This window comes from Thunnus thynnus, chromosome 5 (assembly GCF_963924715.1).
Source record: "Thunnus thynnus chromosome 5, fThuThy2.1, whole genome shotgun sequence".
In the NCBI taxonomy this organism is placed as follows: Eukaryota; Metazoa; Chordata; class Actinopteri; order Scombriformes; family Scombridae; genus Thunnus; species Thunnus thynnus.
The window spans coordinates 29,724,388-29,740,821 of NC_089521.1; the positions used below are offsets into that span (position 1 = coordinate 29,724,388).

General features: G+C 39.5%; 2 protein-coding genes across 3 annotated transcripts in view; one reads left to right on the forward strand and one right to left on the reverse strand.

Annotated features, from left to right (window-relative positions):
- poc1b (POC1 centriolar protein B) overlaps positions 1 to 8,084 on the reverse strand; it is a 50,255-nt gene extending 42,171 nt beyond the window's left edge. The window contains exons 1-11 of one of the 2 annotated variants that reach the window (XM_067590619.1): positions 7,695 to 8,083; positions 7,436 to 7,561; positions 6,734 to 6,818; positions 5,803 to 5,974; positions 5,460 to 5,639; positions 5,021 to 5,128; positions 4,609 to 4,724; positions 4,387 to 4,520; positions 3,954 to 4,022; positions 2,555 to 2,707; positions 2,330 to 2,407 (exon numbers count right to left, since the gene is read on the reverse strand). In XM_067590619.1, the coding sequence (XP_067446720.1) occupies positions 2,330 to 2,407; positions 2,555 to 2,707; positions 3,954 to 4,022; positions 4,387 to 4,520; positions 4,609 to 4,724; positions 5,021 to 5,128; positions 5,460 to 5,639; positions 5,803 to 5,974; positions 6,734 to 6,818; positions 7,436 to 7,459 (1,119 nt within the window). In that variant the 5' untranslated portion in view covers positions 7,460 to 7,561; positions 7,695 to 8,083. Of the gene's footprint in view, positions 1 to 1,504; positions 2,027 to 2,329; positions 2,408 to 2,554; positions 2,708 to 3,953; positions 4,023 to 4,386; positions 4,521 to 4,608; positions 4,725 to 5,020; positions 5,129 to 5,459; positions 5,640 to 5,802; positions 5,975 to 6,733; positions 6,819 to 7,435 lie in introns of those variants that run through there. The other variant, XM_067590620.1, reaches the window with a different exon arrangement.
- A 153-nt stretch (positions 8,085 to 8,237) lies between these two features.
- On the forward strand, positions 8,238 to 16,434 carry cep41 (centrosomal protein 41). The gene is made up of 11 exons (XM_067590623.1): positions 8,238 to 8,353; positions 8,670 to 8,733; positions 8,827 to 8,874; positions 10,173 to 10,234; positions 10,491 to 10,560; positions 10,827 to 10,950; positions 12,724 to 12,890; positions 12,986 to 13,053; positions 13,208 to 13,322; positions 13,677 to 13,895; positions 14,459 to 16,434. The coding sequence occupies exons 1-11, from the start codon at positions 8,321 to 8,323 to the stop codon at positions 14,584 to 14,586; spliced, it is 1,098 nt and encodes a 365-aa protein (XP_067446724.1). The 5' UTR covers positions 8,238 to 8,320; the 3' UTR covers positions 14,587 to 16,434.

Genomic DNA, 16,434 nt, shown 5'->3' on the forward strand with positions numbered 1-16,434 from the left:
AAGCAGGTTAAAATGAGTCCCTTCCCCTGCACCATTCATGTATCCATTTAACTTAAGAACATTTCAAGTTATGAATGGCTGTTTTGCAGTTGTATGTTAACTGTGAGTCTTGAACCAAAACTACTTCTCTGACTTGGCCATCCTCACTTTAAATGACTTCCACTCGGCTTGGTCCATTCATAGCTTTCCTCCCACTCAGCAGCCAAAGGCAGAGAAGGAGACACTAACAGAAGTAGGGCGGCACACTAAGGAAAAATTACTACCATCGCAATAAGAGCTTTAATTCATGTAGACTATGATTTTTAACATGTTTAGAGATTGGAAAAAAAAAGGATAAGGAGATCTCAAAATGCTAATGTTTTAGGGTGTTCAGTCCAAGTATAAAGTGACGTTTGTTTGCATAACCTTTACACCACTGTTACAGTCTCCCAAGAGCAAGCATGGCAACGCCCATATAATGAAAACGCTAAACTGAAATGACATTCTCCTACATTAGTTTCTTAACTGTGCAGAAAACACGAAAGATCTTAACACAACTTGACTTTTAGTTTTGAGAAAAAGTCACAGCCCTAAAGCAGCAGTGCTACTGTATATGCGCACCACTTCACATTCCATAATGGATCGGATCTGCTGTCCGTATTCAGAGGAATACGGGAATCCCTCTTCATATTTGAGCACATAAACAAATATTTAGGCTCCCATTTTGCATGCATACTGAGGGTTCAGCCCCCAAAATATCAATGATATTACAATTTGTCAAAGATTTGTGTATTTAGCCATGCAGGGTTTGGAGAACTAACTGAGCTTTTGTCATTATGTTCTTTTTCATATCAAGGCAAAGTGATAAGTCAGCTCTCAATTATTGAGCAATATCTTGCTGATTTACTGTTATGAATGTTTTATGATGTGCTTTATCAGTGTATAAAGGTTTACAGCTTTTTGTGTGTGTGACTATTGACTAACTAACGCTTGGTGAGAGCCTAATTATCATTGTTTGTCTTAACATTTACAGTCAGTTTGAGTTACTGAATTATGATGGATGGGCTGTTATTGCAGCAGAGAAAGCACTGTCTTTGTGGTTCTTACTTAAAATTGGATTCTACAATTTAAAAAAAACATTCTTTTTTCTGTTTTTGTCTTCATAAAACACTATTTTGTGATCACTAAATCAATACTGTTCAGTTACTTGTCATGTTGTTTCCTGTAATTCAATTTCATACCAGCAGGTGGCAGTAATTTCTAGTTATTTCTCCTCGGAGCTGAGTAAGTGGATAAGTAAGGGTAAATGCTAGGTTGGATTAGCTGGAGGGACAAACCCTCCTGAGGTGAGGTTAAGGTTAAAATCTTGCAAGAGTTTCACAGATCATCCCTCCAGCTGATCCAATGTAACACCAACCATAAGTAAGGGTGTCAATCATACTCATAAAACCTAATTTCTATGTTCTGATTCTGAGTCTGATTGAACTGAGAAGAGCTATAAAAATGAGCGACATAAAACCAGGAGTTCAATCAATCAGTAAACCCACAATCCAGAATCTAAAAGTGGGCATACAGCTTTGTATTTAATCAGGAGAAGCAAATCAGAGATGAACCAGCACAAGAAATGATAAGGAATACGACATCTAATCCATATTCCCATTTTATGATAACCAAAACCCACATTACAAGTAGATTAACATCAAGTTAAAATATCTGATTAATGTTATCACCTGTACTGTGCAGCTCTCATGTGAATGCACAGAAAAAGATGAATGATGTGTTTTCTCGACAACACTACTATAAGAATAAACACAGATCACAGAGCAAAGACAGACAGAGTGTTTAATTCTACTGTCATCACAACCTCTGTGACAAATAAAGTCACAGAGGTGAAGAATAATGTTTAGCTGTTGTATGACAAAATGTCCAAAAGCTGTCACACAATATGTTCAAGCGCAGCAGCAGCAGGAGATTCTAAAATTTAAGACTGGTCTGCAGTGCCACCTGGTGGTACTGGGGGGCATCACCATATACCAGAACCGATATCCTGAATACAGTGATATAAATAAAATAATCTTTACAGGCACTCACTTTTCATTACAGTCAGAGTTAAGCATAACTATGTCTTTGATTGATGTGACTGTTAGAAATAACTGCTTCAGTGTTTTAATTACATTTAAGAGCTTTCAGTGGAGCCAATTTGTAATGTTGCGTGTTTTGTTCTGTCCTAATTCAGTCTTTGTAATTAAGAATTTTTTTGTGGTCGATGTATGATAAATGTACATAAACAAATACCCCCTATGTGATTAGCAATAAAGCCTGGTTTCTTGTGGCTGGGATGTAGACTTACCGTGGTGTTGTGAATAGTTTCGCCTAACTCTATAACATGCGGGTCAGTGGACAGAGTGTCTGCCACTTTTGGACTGATCTGTGGAAAAAAAAAAAGTCTTTGTAGCAGGTACAACAGGAAATATGAGCTGAGATTTTCTGGTAGCACCTTGAATATTTCACAGTAGTCTAGTTACAGATTAGTGTGATTTTATAGACACTAAACATTCCATAAAGTGAAACTGACATGAATGGCTGTGGGCTGCGGGTGGTGAAGGTGGGGCACTCGGGGGTGGATGTCGCTCAGGTGAGGCGGAGGATCAGGGGTGGACCTCCGACAGTTTTGTTGCAGGACGTTCTGGTAGGATTTGGTGTCAAAGTTTGTCCTCCACATCAGTACCTAGAGGATGAGGGAAACAGCACAACTTTGATGACCCTACAAAAAAAATTCCACGATTTTGTCTTTAAATGTATTGAATGCACAAGAAAGTGATACGTTTTTTGGGGGATGGATGTCGCTATTTCAAAGAAGTACTCTGATTGATCAAAAATTAACTCCAACTATGCTGACAAATCATATAATTTACAACTAATAATCACAAAAAGATTATGTTATCTTTAGTGGTGTAACGGATCGTAGTTGATCCGTGATCCATACGGATCGCCCCCATGGTTCGGCACACATATGAACCGCAGATCAATTGCAAAATTTAATGTCTCGTTTAAGACAAAGTAAACAAACTGCTATAAGTACCAGACATGGACAGACGGTGTGTCGCTATCAGGGATTTTGAAGAGCAACGACCAAACCAGCATCTAACAGGTCCGCAGTGACATCTGCAGGTATGTTTACACGCTATTTAATGTGCTGCAGCTGAGCAGATAATTAGCATCAAATATTTTATATATTTTAAGATTTTATTTAAACATTGGACATCTTGAATGTTGTGTTCATTTATGACCATGGGCAAAAGTTCCTTGCTGTAAGTGTTTTACAGAATATATGGAAAATAAAGTTTTTCGAACCGTGAGTTTTCTGATCCCTTGCACCCCGATTATCTTTGAGTTCTGCTTTGAACGATGCTTTTTTGGATATTAACAAAGTAGGGCTGTGTGATATGACCAAAAGCTCATATCCCGATTACGATATTTATCACAATATGGCACATTTTCTGTAAATTCAATGAATAAATAGTGCTTCACCCCATGAGTGGGGCAAAATATTAGGAACACTTTTCAATATAAAGCACTCCAGTGCACCATCACCACCTGCTACCACCTCAATAATATACATAAAGTAGAATTATCACATTTCTGATAATGTCAACAAAAACTGAAAATGTATGAGCTTCGTAAAAGTAGAATTTATAGCAGAGCTGTTGTATTGGACTGCATTAGACTGTACAGGTGTTCCTAATGAAGTAGCCGGTGCGTGTGTATCATCATATCACACAGCCCTGTAAAAAAGTTTTGGTAACTGTGTAAAGACCCTCATAACCTTAAAGATATCACAACTACAAGTATGGGTATGACAGGACAGCCTGTGAAAGTGCTTCCAGGTTTTTTTTTTCCCAATACACTGATATTTCTTTAAACACTATTAAAAAAAGAGGAACACAGGATCATATTTTTGTTGTCACACTAACCTGACTATCAGCTCCTCCAGAGGCAAAGAAATCTCCAGCCCTGGAAAATGCTACTGTGAGTACAGCACCCTAAAAAAAAACACAGTAAACAATGCTAGTGAAGAAACAGACGATACCACTACAGCTTGGACACTTTGGGATTTGTCCAACACAAATCCTGTTTCCATATATATATTCCTAAATGATGAGCTACTGTTTTCTGTATCACATTCAGTGGATTTCATTACTTTTTCATACATTCTGATTCATTTCAATGCCAATATTTGTAGAAAATACTGTATCACAACTGTATCATTTTTTAAAAGTCAGGTTTGTAATACCCAGTTAATCAGAGGTCCCATGTAGCGACGTACCAAATACCTGTAGGTGCGTCTCAACCGAACTATTATCTGTTATCTATTTGTGGATAAGCAGAGCTGTTCTGTAGCATCACCTTGTGTCCATGGAGGGTATAAATGAGTCGTCCCTCTAACAGGTCCAGGATCTTAACAGTTCTGTCACTGGAGCCACTGATCAGGTAGTTGTTGGACGGGTGGAAGGAAAAGCTATTGATTCCTGCGCTGTGGACTGTTGGGAAAGATGGAAGAAAAAAAAAAAAGAGTCAATTGATGTCAAAAAAATGACATTTTCCATTATTGCACTGCAGCCATAATACCTTGATAATGCTGAATCAGCTTGTTGGTCCGTAGATCCCAAATTTTCAGTGAACTGTCAGCTCCTGAGGACGCAATACAGGTGCCGCTTGAGTTGAAATCAACAAACGTTGCTGATCTGGAAAAGTAAAAACACAGTGGTGTCAAATTTCAAATTATATTCAGTGATGTTCTAGCCTTTCCTCAGGAATGAACCTCCTTGAATCTCCTGTTTGGACTTTTTTTTTCATAAGAGAAAAACTATGACAAGAGTTTGTGCAAATTAAAATGACACAAAAAATACAGTTTCATTAAGTGACTAAAACTGACAATGTTTTACTCACAAAGCAACGCTTAAACAAAATAGCAAACTGATGGCAAAATTAAAGATAAGTAGAGTAACAGGACACTCAAGCAGGCTGTTTTAGGACTTACCCTCCATAGTCAGTGAAACAGTTGATACAGTGTTTGGTGGATGTGTCCCACAGCCGCACAGAACGATCGTCCCCACAGGAGGCTATGAGACGCCCATCTGGAGAAAACCTGCAGCAAAAAAGACAAATTGTACCAACTGAGTGAAAATACAGTTACACATATTTACACACTGCAGACACACATGACCACTGAGTAGCTTACGTATACTCATCTCTATCAAATGCTTCAAACGGTGTCTGAGGTACACTGAAAACAAGTAGAGTGCCAAACGCTAAGGAATCCTTGAATTCCATTATCTCTATTAGTAAAAGTTCTTTTTGTTTGCTTATGAGTCCTTTATGAGTCCGTTTATGAGAACGTGTGTAAGAGGTAAACCTGGATTTCTAACATATAATATATACACACACATGCACGCTAAGGATGTGGTGCTGCTGGGTACCTGGCACAGCGCACCCAGTTAGTGTGCTGGTTGAGAGAGTAGACGAAGCACTGCCGGTGAACGCTCCACACTTTGACTGACTTGTCATCAGAACCTGTCACCAATTTCTGGCCGTCATGGGAGAAAGCAACGCTGCGTATGGCAGCCGTGTGCGCTCTGAACACAGTTGACTCTCCTTTTCTGTAACAGATAACAGACACACACACAAGTTGTTACTGTGTGGACACCATACTGTGCACCAGGACATTTGTTTTATCTTGCTTCCTTTTACATTGCTGTACACTTACTGTAGTTAGTTAAAAAATGGTTATAATCAAAGTATCAAAAGCGACATTAAGCCTACATGGAAGGTGTCCACAGTCGGACCGTCCTGTCCTTGGAGGAAGTTGCCACCAGGTTACCAAAGGGTGAGAACTGCACCGCAGTGATGATGTCCTGATGGCCGACAAAGCGGAACGCCCTCGCCTTGGGAGCCAGATTCCAGATCATCAGGCTCTTATCCACTGACCCCGAGGCTGGAGGGAAATCAAAGAAAGATGGAGAAAGATGTATGGAGAAAATTCAGTCAAGAATTACACGAGAAACTTTGGCCACTACAATCAATGCAGCTTTTCTGTTGAAGAATTACAGTAGATTTAACTAATGGCGTATAAAAAGGTTACTACTGCACATAAAGTCAGCTTAGTTTGTATTGGTTAATGTTTAATTGTGTCAAATATGAAGAAAGCGTCTAAACTGACTATGTAGATGCTACTAGGTCTGCTCAGAGGTTAGAGATGCTGTCCTGAATCCATAGTCGCAGTTTAAATTCAGCAAAAGTCAATGTGTGCATCAAGGCCAATATGAACAATCATATCACTGATAGAAAACATCAGACAGAAACAAAGATGACCATCGTGGGAAACTAGTCGGTTTTCTGATTTAGGAGGTAAAACCTGGGAAATTGTATTATCATATACTACTGTATATGATAAACATGATAGGCCACATTGTATACACTTACATATAGTATTGTATGATTATCATTAATGATCTGATTTTTTTACTTAACACTGTGATCATGATACTATTACATATCGCCTACTGATATCAGCATCTTAACTGTTTCAGGCAAGCGCAAATTAGAAAAAAAATGTTTCAATTGTGCTGATAATAAGGTCAATATTTGACAAATTGTAGGAACTAAAAAAGACATGAAACATAACAAACACACTGCAAAGAACATCTGAATAGTATTGGGAAATTGTAAAAGTTGTAGTGGAAGCAGAAATTACCCAGTTGTTTGCAGTTTGGATTAAAGTCTGCACAGGTGACAGCATCTTTATGACCCTTGAAGTGTCTCTCGAGGGTGGGATCCTCCTGCAAAGACATTGATCACAGGTCAGTTAGCTAGAAAAACTCTGCTTTTACACTCTCTGTATGAGCTCTTCCTCTGCACTTAAATGCTCCAAATAATTTTAGTTGTTAAGAGAATGTTTGAGAAGCTTGCTTTGAACTTGATTGCTTTAGTATCGATGAATGATCATGACAAAAACATCATTTTAACTGTAAAGTGTGCACATTAGAGGGTAATTCAGCAAATATGTTCGAGAGATTACACTTTTTCAGGCAAAGTGCTACTGATGTGGAAGTGGAGCACTGCTGTGTGTGAACACTGAGAAAACAGTGAGTTTCACTTTTATGGTTTCACCATGTCTGTAACAGTTTTATATTATATGTGTTGCTGGTTTGCCTGAGCATATTAAACTTAGTTGATTCAGTGCGAATAACATAATATTACTATGCTGTGTGATGACAATAAGGAGCAGAAAGTATCCGGGGTGTGTTTGACAGCTCCAATCAGCAAATCCTCTTAGCAGAGATGCAGCTAGCAAATTCGCCGACTCAGCTAGGTTAGTGTATGTTATCAAAGTACACGCATTTCTTCTAAAACAACTTTGGCTGTTTTACGAAGATACCAAAACATGTTTACTTACCATTACAGACGCCATTATGGGCATTTACTGAGCTAATGTTGTCTAAGCGAAGGTTGAACTGTCCCGCTGTTGTGTACTTCCATGACTGTCAAACAGTGCGCCTTTAGCAACTGCTTCAGACCTGACCTGTCGAGCCCAGATAACACTGTGTGCTTAACAGTCTATTCGCAACGTTATTTCCCTTTCAGTTTCGATATATTCTGGATAAAAACTGAGTTTTGTGTTTGCATTACCACCCGAATTACACGTGCTAACTTACTAGCCACCTGTAGCTTGAGCTTGTGTAGTGTAGTAGTGCTGCATTCACTTAACATCTGGCAAGGAGTAGATACGACAATCTAACCTGATAATTACATTCACAACATGAAAATACCGTTCACAACAAAGTTCAAATTGTAAATAAAAAGCCGTAATCTACCGGAAGATTTCAAGTACACCTAACAGCTAATTGGTACACCCAGTCAATCAAGCCTTTGCATACGGGCTCGAGTGGAGAGGTCCGCAGGAAAATATAGTGAATATCAGCTAAAATCGTTTCAATTAAAAATGGAAAGAACAATATATGCACATTAGTTGAATAATACCATTTGATGACTGAAAAACAATATAGAATGCGTATCAACGAGACAGGAACTTTAGCTTTGTTTTTACCCAAAATCGTGTCCACGGAAATTCCTATTTTTATGTGACGTGAATGCACCACGTCAGTGAGGTGGAGCGTCTTCCGCTGCTAAGCAACTAGCCAGTCGTATCATGTCCAACTGCTCTGGAGGAGGACCGCCGCAGTATCGGCTTCTCCGATTGGTGCATGAAATACCGCTGACCAATCAGCACAGAGGTTGTTAAAGTTGAAAATTGACGCTTGGTATTTCGGTTTAAAAAAAGATGTCGCTTCATCGGAGTATCGGCAGTGTGGAGGTAATGTCAGTTAAATGACAGCATTGCTTATTATACTAACCTACTAGCTGACATTACTGTGTTATCGAGTATATCATGCGCTATGAATCCAGCGTAGATCAACAAAAAACAGGCGAAGCTACGCTAGCTAGCTAGCTAGTTAGCTATGCTGAGTGTTGTTACCATATCAACCACAGTGCACCTGTGAGAATCATAACGTTTGCCAGTCTTTCTAAAAACTCTCCTGCTGGCAGCCTAACATAATAACCTTTACTACCAAGCCTTTGCTACGTGTTATCCAGATAACGAAAACCCTGTTGTCTGTTCCCTCTCCTAGTACATGAAAAAAAGGATCCCGCAAAACGCCAAGTATCAACATGTCAAAACAAGGCTGGACACAGGTATAAGAGGCACTATCCTTATTTAATGTTGTTTAAGTTAAGAGCAATTTCCTATGTTCTTAACTGTTTGTATTGCTCGTTTTCATTTGATAGGATACAGCCTTACGAAGTATATGGAAAAACTGGAGGAGATTAAAAAATGTGAGTAATTTATTAGAAGAAGAACCAGAAATGGCAAGGAATTGTACATATCTTTATAATTATGTTTATATGTATATATCTTGTTATACGTTTTTACCCTGCTATATGCGCTTTTGCACTTTGGATGCTTTATGTTAATGTCTTGGTGCGTTTATGTGTTGTCGAGCATTTTGTCAGTTTTTATACTTGGGTCCTTACTCAAAATGTTTCATTTCAACTGTATTTGTCATTGTTGGAATGACAGAGTTGATTTAAACGTAAATTTTGCTTTTCGATTACGACATATCACTGCACCACACGTAAAGACTGTGATCATTTTTTTCATTAACAACCCACCATTACCAAGTCGTCAAATTTAAACCTCTATGCTTGAGTTTTAGTTCACATTTATGGCACTCAGTGGGCTTAACAGGTGTTGGTTGCTTACATAGGAACAGCCTCAACATCTTCCTAATGGAAACTTCACAAGGACACGTATAGCAGTTTGGATTTTGACCCAGTCATTGCAAAATAGTGCCTCTATCCACCGGACCACAAGACTGTTGCACATCAGTTCAGTCCATTAGCATCTTTTAAACACATTCTGCCCAAATGTGAACAGGTGGATCAGATAGCCCAGTTTGGCAGAATTCTGTAAAACTCACACATGATCCACTCACAGGAAAACAAACCCTTTAAGAGTCTTTTTCTTAGATTGAAGTGGATGTATCTGCTGTACACTAAAGTTTGCCAACTTCTTTCTGTGAGTTTCTTTTCTGTGTTCATCTATTTTCTTCAAAAGATAAACCGGAGAAGTTCTAACCCACTGATATTTCCCACTTAAATAAGTTCTTTGTGGACAGTGGTCATTTTGTTTTGACCTGTCCTCTGATTTCTCAGGGATAAGTGACACTGATTCCTCCGTTCTCCAATGGAGGATTGTACTGCTGTCCACAATTATTCCTCTGTGGCCCTGGACACAAACTACGGGGACTTGCTGGTCAGGTGCCAGTAGGTGCCTTTGACAGAGTGTGAGATAGTGAAGTCACAATGGGGGTAAAACCAGTATCAATAGCAAGGATAAAAACAGTGAGCAGCCCTGACTTAGGTGTAGCAGTGAAAGCTTTAGCTGGAAGGTAGCATGGGAACAGAGCTTGTAGAGGTGAGGTTTGGTGAAGCATTAGAGGAGGAAGGGGGAAAGGAGGACCTGCAAGACCCAGGTGAGGTGTATGTAGTATGGGTTTGTGCAGTGGTTAAAGTGGTAATCGCATTTTTTTTTCTGGTTTACCATCACACTATTTTCCTCTTCTCTTCTTCAGATTACAGGTATCGAAAAGATGAAGTCTTCAAACGACTAAAGGTGACAACGTTTGCGCAATTGGTAAGCATCAATGAATATTTCCTTGCAGTACTGTAATATTCTACAAAATAGTCAATGTAGTTTTTGTGGACTATATTTTGGAGGTGACAGAATGAAGGCGGTGATCCATTTACAGTTCTGATAGTTTTAGACGGACAGCTCTGAATACATTTTGCTTGATTTACAGACTCCAGCAGACCGTTCTCTTTGCACATTTTCTTTGCCATTGTTTCCCAGTTCAAACATCTTTGACTTTCAAACTTCTTTTTCACACCAGCTACTTCAGGTAGCCTCCGTATCAGACCTGAATGACAGTGAGAATTATGGCGAATCACTTGTCCCAGAAGGTGAGGGGCACTATTACTTATTCATGTAACATGGTGAAAGCAAAGAAGCAAAAATGACAAATAGAACAGAAGAGCATGAATAGAATTATTTACAGTAAAATTACAAGTCATCGACATTAGTTTTAAAAAAATGTCATGTTTAATATACATATTAATTTTACATTGAAGTGAACTATTATGAATAATATGTTAATTACTGTATGGATATAAGTCTTTAACAGAACAGTTGGTGACAGTCTGACGGTTACTCACTCATTCTCACTCAGACGGCCTGTCAGTGATGTCTGACGCAGACCTGGAGAGTCTGTCTGATCACACCAGTGGCTCCCCGCAGGCGTCAGACCGTCAGGATGCCAGTGGATGCTACACCGCCCGGTCAACACTGTTAAGGTACTGCACAGCTCAGCACCCTATAAAGCCTTACTGAATACTTCTTACTGTACACAACACATATATTACTCATAGTTTGGTTGTAAACTTTTATCCAAATGCGCAAAATACGTTTGTGAAGGCAAATGTTTTTGCCATGTGTTTGCGTCGGAGGGAACTTTACCTCTGGCTGAGATGTTAGTAACCTTTTAGCTGCACTTCCAGGAAAACCGTAAAGTACTCTGCCTGTACAGCTGCAGACTTCCCTCAATGAGCAGTCAACGATTAGTTTGTGGTCTAGCAGGTTAGATCTACAAAATTCATCACCACTGAATGGGTGTTGAATGGTCAGTAGACTTAAATTGCCTTATTTCAGTTGGTATCTAGCCATGCAGAGAAATGTGGTTTTATATGCCTAGGTTTTGAGATATCTCGAGTAACTAAGACACTGTTTCTGGAAAGATGCATTGCTGCTGAATTCTTAAAAACTTGAGATGTAGTGTGCACCCTGTAGTTAATCCCGTTCACCTCAGTTGCAGTGGGGTGGATGCAGAATCTCAGAATTGTGGCAAATAAAATAACATTAGAAGTATCTGCATGGGTAGATGCCACTAGAGGTGAGTGAGAAAATATGTGTTTTTGTAATTTGGGTGAACTGACCCTTTGATTTCTGTTCATACGCCACGCAAATAGATGCTTAAATCTAGAGCCTTCCTCTCTTTTTTTATTGTCTTCAGTATTTCTACATACAATGGCTCTTCACTATCATCCTTTCACCCACTGTCACACCCAGCATTCAACAATCACAACCCCTAACCACAAGCACACCTGTAACCTTACACCCACCATGTCTGTGTCTGCACTAACACACTATACATTCACCTTCATGTCCCAGAGGGGTCCCCCATTTCGCCTCCTCTGTACCACACAATAACCTCCCCCCCGTCTGTTCTCGGCGTCCTCTCCTCTCACCTGCGCCTGCATCTCCTCCAGCCTGGACATAAACCCCAGGAGTGTAACTCTATCTGTGGCCTCTCCAGGGGGCTGCAGAGTGGGCCTCTGTGATGACAGAAGTTTTAGGTCACCTTCACCTTGTGGGGAGGACAGATGGAGAGAGAGAAAGTAGGGCAGTGCTGGGGTAAACCTACACAAGGGGAAAGCGTTGTGCTTCTACAGAGTTGTTTGGCTCAGTTCCAAAACTCGATTTGCTGTGGAGAGTCATCTGTGCTCCGGTTTGCTGGTCAGAAATGTGTCAAATCTACTCGTCCCTGATTTGTGAAAGTAAATCACTGTAGTCGTGTAGTGAATCATCACTGACAGTAACAGACTTACAGAAAATACCACTAGGGCAGGCCAAGGAAAATACATGTCTGAGTGTCTGACAGGTGGTAAAATCATATATCAGGACTCCTCAGTCTGCATTTTAAATCAATGCACAAGACTGTGTGATCACTGCAAATAGCCAAAACTCAACACACTACCCAAAAGAAGTTTAATATGTAGCTAAATCACCCGCAACAGATAATGGGCTCTGCTTCGACTACTATTTTCCTACATCAAATACGCCATCGTGAATTATGTTGTGAATTTATGAGCAGGAGGTATGCTGGACCAAAAAACACATTTTTACATATAAGATCTCTCTCCTCCTTCTTAGGGAGTGTTGGAGACCAAAAGTGCTGCACAGAGCAAAACAACCTATAAACAGGCAATGGAAAACAATAAAAATAGATAACACAACGATCCAAAAAGTTGTTTTTTTTAATAAAAGAGGATTTTATTTTGACTTCACAGTGTTATCAGCGGTGTGGGGGAGCTGAACCTCGACAGGAACAATCAGAAGACGGCGGATATGTCGGTGTCCAGCCCAGCATTGGCTGACAGGCCCTACCCCGACTGCCCCTACCTGCTGCTGGACGTACGGGACCGCGAGCAGTACGACCGCTGCCACATCATCAGCGGTAGGTGGCGAGAACTTGAAGCTCCTCAACCTTCTAACGCCTTGAACAATATTTATATCATCGCTATCGTCGTTTTTATCACCTCTTTCCTACAGCGCACAGTTTCCCCATCGCCATGCTGTCTCGAACAATGAACCCATACACCAAGGAAGTGCTGGAATACGTATCCTTCTAGAGCCGCAACCATTAGTTGATTAATTGATTAGTTGTCTATCCCCACAAGCCTTTTTGTTTAAAACACTTTGTCATGTTAAATAATGAACGTAAAGGTACAACAGTCCATTAACTGGTCTGACCTTAACCCACAAACTGTGTAGAAAAACGCAGCAGGTAAGATCATCATCGTGTATGATGAGGATGAGAGAATAGCCAGCCAGGCGGCCACCACCATGTGCGAACGAGGCTTTGAAAATCTCTTCATGCTGTCTGGAGGTGAGTTCTGATATCACTCAAGCTGTCTAGTCTACTTCCTTGAAAAGTCATCTAATCCTTAGTGAAGAAGCGTATCATGTATTTGAAGTTAGCACCACTAATTTGTTGTAGCTAAAAGTTTACAGGAGATGATTTGAAAAGAAAAACCAGTGGCCACAACGCTCCCTAACATGTCCTCTATGAAACTAGTTGACAAAAAAATGTAGTGAAACTGAAGATGATTTTAATTTTAAGTTAGTTAAGTCTTGCAACATGCATTTAATTAACTGTATATATGTTTAAACCAGTAATGTTGCAGGTTCCATGTGTTTAAAAGAGCTGTTGTCCCGCTCTGCTGTCCTCTCCTTTTTATAGGTCTCAAGCTAATCGCTCAGAAATTTCCAGAAGGAATGACGACAGGCTCCATCCCGACCTCGTGCCTGTCATCTCCTACATCAACGAAGGAGAAGAAGTTCTCTGTGCAGCAGCAGCAGCCATCGCAGGCAGCGGAGAAAAGATGGCGGTTCACATCAGACGAGCTGGCCAAGATCCAGGAGCAGCTGGATGAGATGCTCATCCCCAGCAACCCCAACAGTGAGGCATCAGGAACCTATTTTCAGTGTAAAATTAGACCAGCCAGTAAGACTTTATTTTACGGGTCTGTAATTACCTAATAAGTTTACCAGGAAGAGCTATGTAATGTGGCGCTAGGTAATAAAGGACAAATCTGCAACAGCTATTTCAGTTTAGTTAATTGTGTTGAATTTATGAGCAGATGTTGATTTCCAGAGGAATTTCCTTTGGAAAAAAAAAAGCTCCATTTGAACTGAAATATATGTATTATTTAGGTTAATATTGACATGTTCAAGTGTATGCATGTTCACCTTTCTGTTAATTTACAGTTACATATCAGATCCTTTCTAGAATATTATAGGAAACTATGAAACCCATAAAATAAAGCAATACCAATGACCAGTTTAATCAATGTAGATCACAAAATAGGGCTACGACAAATCAGTAAGGCCCTCTTGATTGAGATCCTATAGTTATTGTTTTTGGTAATGAAAGAAAACCAAACTTTCAAACAAAGAAATGTATAATTCATAGATTCACAAATTCATTCCTGTCTCATTGCTTTGATACCCTCTTTGTTGCAGGCCGCATGTCCAGCCGGATGTCGAGCAGCAGCACCCAGTCTAAAACGTCCAGCGCCCGCAGTCGACAGAGTTCCACAACATCCGGGAGAGACAGCAGCAGGGTTCAGAGCAGTAGACCCTGGAAATAACCCCGCCCCTCTCTCACCCACATACAGTAGACAAACAAACATACCTCCAACACAAAGTCCATTTATTTCAGATTACATTCCCCCTCCCATCATTCCTTAACTGTAAAGAAACACACTTCTGGTCTCAGTCTGCAAAGTAATCTTCCACAATACTGCTGTATAGTCAGAGGTGGACAGGACCAAAACCGTAACTTTCTTCTTTTTTTTTTTACAGCAGCTTGGATGCATAGAGTGAATTTCTATTTTTTCATTCATTTTTTTCTCTCATGTGTTCGTGAAGTGATGCAAAATTGAGATCGCTGTTTAAATATTTGTCTTTCCTCATCAGTTATCATCATCTAACTGTTCTAACCGTCTGATGCAGAAGATTCTGGCGCCATCTGACATGTTTTGCTCTAAAATTCCTAAATTGTGATCATTTCCGTTCGCTTCTGCACAGTTTTGCGCGATTAATTGCTGCTGTATTTAGAGTAGAGATCAGTTGCACTCTGACCACCTCTGACAAAACTGAAATGATTAATCTCTGCTTTATTTTGTAAATAGAAATTCCTGTTGAGGACAGAGTTCCTACACAGGTTAAGTGAAAAAAACTATCTTATGTTTTTTCAATTTTGGAATTTATGCAAATCCTAACAAACTAAAACGTATGTTCTTCTAGATTGAGGGATAATCTTAGTGATATGGTCTACTTGAAGATCTCACCCAGCTGTGAACAGCTACTTACTACAACAAACAAAATATTTAATCTCTGATTAATATGACATTTGGATAAAAGTATGAAATTTTCAAATTGAAAATGTTGGACTTTTGCAAACAGTTCAGCGTCATCAGCGAGCAGTTTAACATTTCAGTCTTCATCTTCACAAATCTTACGTCAGACTGTAGTATTTTCCCCTTCCTGTGTTTTTTTTTTCTTAATATATTTAATAAATGGCGTGTATACGTTTGCACAGTGCCTCATCTGTGAACCTTCGAGCTGACGAATCCTTTTGCACTCAAATTAAGATTTCATGTAACACTAATCTCATCGATTTTTTCATCACTTGTGTCTGAGGATGATCTGATCTGTTCAAATCATGTTTTTTTTTTGTTTGTTTGTTTCTATTTTAAGGTTGTTAACTCCAGAAAGGTCAAGTTTAACTCCATCAGTATGACATACACCACATAAATGGCCATCCTTAAAGATGTTGATTGTTGGAGACAGAAAAACTGAATGTTAATGATGTGAAGGATACGCTGGGAATCTCTGTAATACAGTAGATGTATGTATGTACACATAATGTTACAGACTTTTATCCACTTTGTGAAAACAAGAAGAGTTTTGCTGTATTTTTGTAAAGTGCTTCATCCTGTCATGATGTCTTATTGTGATTCCTAAATGGAGGGGTGCAACTGCTGCCTTTATGTGCTATTTTTACATCCTTTATACTCGCACTTGACTGATTTTGTGTGTGTGTGTGTGTGTGTGTGTGTGCACTGTATGGATCAAGGTACTGTAAGTTTTGATCACGCAAACTGATTAGTTGAGGCCTTCGCATAGATACACGTGCTTATCACAAATACATAAAGGATGGAAGGAAATGGGCATTTTGTCACAGCTGTTACAAAATTGCAATTTCCAAATGTGAAAAACAGTATTGCTAATTTCTTACGTGTGGCCCTTGTGTGGTTCGTTGGTATGGGACTTCTTGCACGGTGCACTTACATAGTCTTATGAAGTGCATTTAATGAAGTATGGAGCCCTTTTTTTCATGATTCTGTGTTTTCACCATCAGTCTTAACTGACATTAACCAGCTGATCACATGATTTGGTTTGTAAATGAATGTTAAATAAAGTGTAAAATTGTT

Excerpts from the sequence above, each read along its gene's own strand:
- cep41 (XM_067590623.1), top strand. The coding sequence starts at position 8,321 with ATGTCGCTTCATCGGAGTATCGGCAGTGTGGAG. Across the intron at positions 13,054-13,207 it reads CCAAGGAAGTGCTGGAATAC|AAAAACGCAGCAGGTAAGAT; the intron begins GTATCCTTCTAG and ends CAAACTGTGTAG. Across the intron at positions 13,323-13,676 it reads TCTCTTCATGCTGTCTGGAG|GTCTCAAGCTAATCGCTCAG; the intron begins GTGAGTTCTGAT and ends TCCTTTTTATAG.